Here is a 2,206-nt window from a genome sequence, read left to right on the forward strand (position 1 = left end):
CCAGAGAGAGGCACGGAGCAGAGACCCCCCAGGGTGCCGAGGCTGGCGTGGGTGAAGAAGGAGGAGGAAAGCCCTGTGGCTACCCCAGCAGAGCACCCTGAGGAGGTGGAGCAGTTCCAGCCCCTGCAGGAGGGTGAGTGGCAGAGCTGGGTCACAGGGCAGGTGGCTGCAGCCAGATGGGCCTCTTGCCATCCCATCTCCTGTGGACACGTCCTGGGAAAGGGAGGAGGACCTGGAGCTGATCCCCCGGCAGTTCCATGCACTGGGCATCCCGGGGCTGGCCCTGCCTGTGGAGCGCAGGGCTGGGCCGTGTTCTCCGGCCTGTCCCGCAGCCCCTCAGCTCTGACCGCGCTCGCTCTTTGCCAGATCCAGGACGGGACCAGACACAGGAGCAGGACCATGGCCGTGGCCGCTTCTGCAGAGTTGATCAGGTACCTGCAGCCACGGCCTCCTGGGCTGGACCTGCTGTCCCTGCTCAGCCTGGCACCTCTGTCAGAGCTCACCATGGCACATCCCTCTCTTCCCTGCCCTTCGTTCTCCTGCAGAGGGTGCGGAAATCCAAGCCTGTGCGGCGTAGGAAGGCCAAGGCCTCAGCAACCAAGGTCATGGCACAGCCTGAGCCTGACCCAACTGTGCTAAAGGCCAAGGCTGACCCCCAAGGGACTGAGGGCATCGCAGACACTGACACAACACCCGCTCAGTGCCTGGCCGATGATCCCAGTGTGGAATTTCTTTCTGAGGGACTCATCTCTGCTCAAGTAAGCAACCTGTGGGCAGGGATTCAGTGGGCAGGGATTCTGTGGGCCCTCAAGCTGGGTCTGCTGGGCCCCTTTATCCTCCATCCTTGAGGCCGGCACAGCGTGGTGGGAAGGGAAACACTTCTCTGGGGAAAGTGGGCAAGTTGGTCCCTCTGGCAACTCTCCAACTGCCCCATGTCCCCTCCAGGCCAGACTGTGGGACTTGATGACCCAGAGCATTCCCAAGAGTCCTTTGTTGCAACTGCCTTCAAGGTACTTTTTAGGTGATCCAGAGCTTTTCTGTGCCACATCTCCTGCAGGTCATCATAAAGCCAGAGAGAAGCATGGAGCAGAGACCCCCCAGGGTGCCCAAGCTGGCGTGGGTGAAGAAGGAGGAGGAAAGCCCTGGATTCCCCCCGGTACAGCACCCTGAGGAGGTGGAGCAGTTCCAGCCCCTGCCGGAGGGTGAGTGGCACAGCTGGGCCACAGGGCTGGTGGCTACAGCCAGATGGGCCTCTTGCCCTCCCATCTCCTGTGGACATGGCCAGGGAAAGGGAGAGGGGACGAGAGCCTGAAGCAGATCCCCTGCAGCTCCATGCACTGGGCAGGCTGGGGCTGGGCCGTGTTCTCCGGCCTGTCCCGCAGCCCCTCAGCTCTGACCGCGCTCGCTCTTTGCCAGATCCAGGACGAGACTGGACACAGGAGCAGGGCCGCACCCGTGGCCACTTCCGCAGAGCATCACAGGTACCTGCAGCCACGGCCTCCTGGGCTGGGCCTGCTGTCACTGCTCAGCCTGGCACCGCTGTAGTAGCTCACCATGGCACATCCCTCTCTTCCTTGCCCTTTGTTCTCCTGCAGAGGGTGCGGAAATCCAAGCCCGTGCGGCGTAGGAAGGCCAGGACCTCACCAGCCAAGGTCATGGCACGGCCTGAGCCCATCCCAACCGAGCTCAAGGCCAAGGCTGACAGTCCAATGACTGAGGGCATCGCAGCCACTGTCAGGACACCCATTCAGAGCCTGCCCGATGCTCCCAGTCCGGCCTTTCTTGATGAGGGAGTTGTCCCTGCTCAAGTAAGCAGCCTGTGGGCAGGGATTGTGTGGGCCCTCAAGCTGGGTGTGCTGGGCCCCTCAGTCCTTGAGGCTGGCACAGTGTGGTGGGAAGGGAAGCACTTCTCAGGGGAAGCTGGGGAATTGCTCCCTCTGGCAGCTCTCCAACTCTGCCCTGTGTCCCCTCCAGGTGCCTGCTGTGGTGAGGTCCATCCACTGGTGGCTGAGCTCCAATGTGTCTGCTGGGCACGTGCTGGATAACACCATTCTAGCACTGACCCAGGCACACCCCGCGGATGTCGCCATCAGCCTCCTGCGCTGTGCCCCCTCCTGTGACAGGTACGGGCCCCAGCTGCCTTGAGGGCTCAGGGCTCCCCAGCCTTTAGAGCCCATCACCCCCTGCCCCTGAAAGCACTGTGGCT

General features: G+C 62.7%; 1 protein-coding gene across 1 annotated transcript; it reads left to right on the forward strand.

Moving 5' to 3' along the window:
- Window positions 1-35: 35 nt before the first annotated feature.
- LOC113979697 lies at window positions 36-2,161 on the forward strand. The gene is made up of 7 exons (XM_027707010.1): window positions 36-133; window positions 367-431; window positions 546-758; window positions 1,058-1,202; window positions 1,417-1,481; window positions 1,596-1,808; window positions 1,975-2,161. The coding sequence occupies exons 3-7, from the start codon at window positions 606-608 to the stop codon at window positions 2,143-2,145; spliced, it is 747 nt and encodes a 248-aa protein (XP_027562811.1). The 5' UTR covers window positions 36-133; window positions 367-431; window positions 546-605; the 3' UTR covers window positions 2,146-2,161.
- Window positions 2,162-2,206: the final 45 nt, after the last annotated feature.

This window comes from Neopelma chrysocephalum, unplaced genomic scaffold, assembly GCF_003984885.1.
Source record: "Neopelma chrysocephalum unplaced genomic scaffold, ASM398488v2 Primary Assembly neopelma1_87635, whole genome shotgun sequence".
Classification (NCBI taxonomy): Eukaryota; Metazoa; Chordata; class Aves; order Passeriformes; family Pipridae; genus Neopelma; species Neopelma chrysocephalum.

Coding starts and splice junctions, on each gene's coding strand:
- LOC113979697 (XM_027707010.1), top strand. CDS start 606: ATGGCACAGCCTGAGCCTGACCCAACTGTGCTAAAGGCCAAGGCTGAC. Junction 1,203..1,416: donor GTTCCAGCCCCTGCCGGAGG/GTGAGTGGCACA, acceptor GCTCTTTGCCAG/ATCCAGGACGAGACTGGACA. Junction 1,809..1,974: donor AGGGAGTTGTCCCTGCTCAA/GTAAGCAGCCTG, acceptor TGTCCCCTCCAG/GTGCCTGCTGTGGTGAGGTC.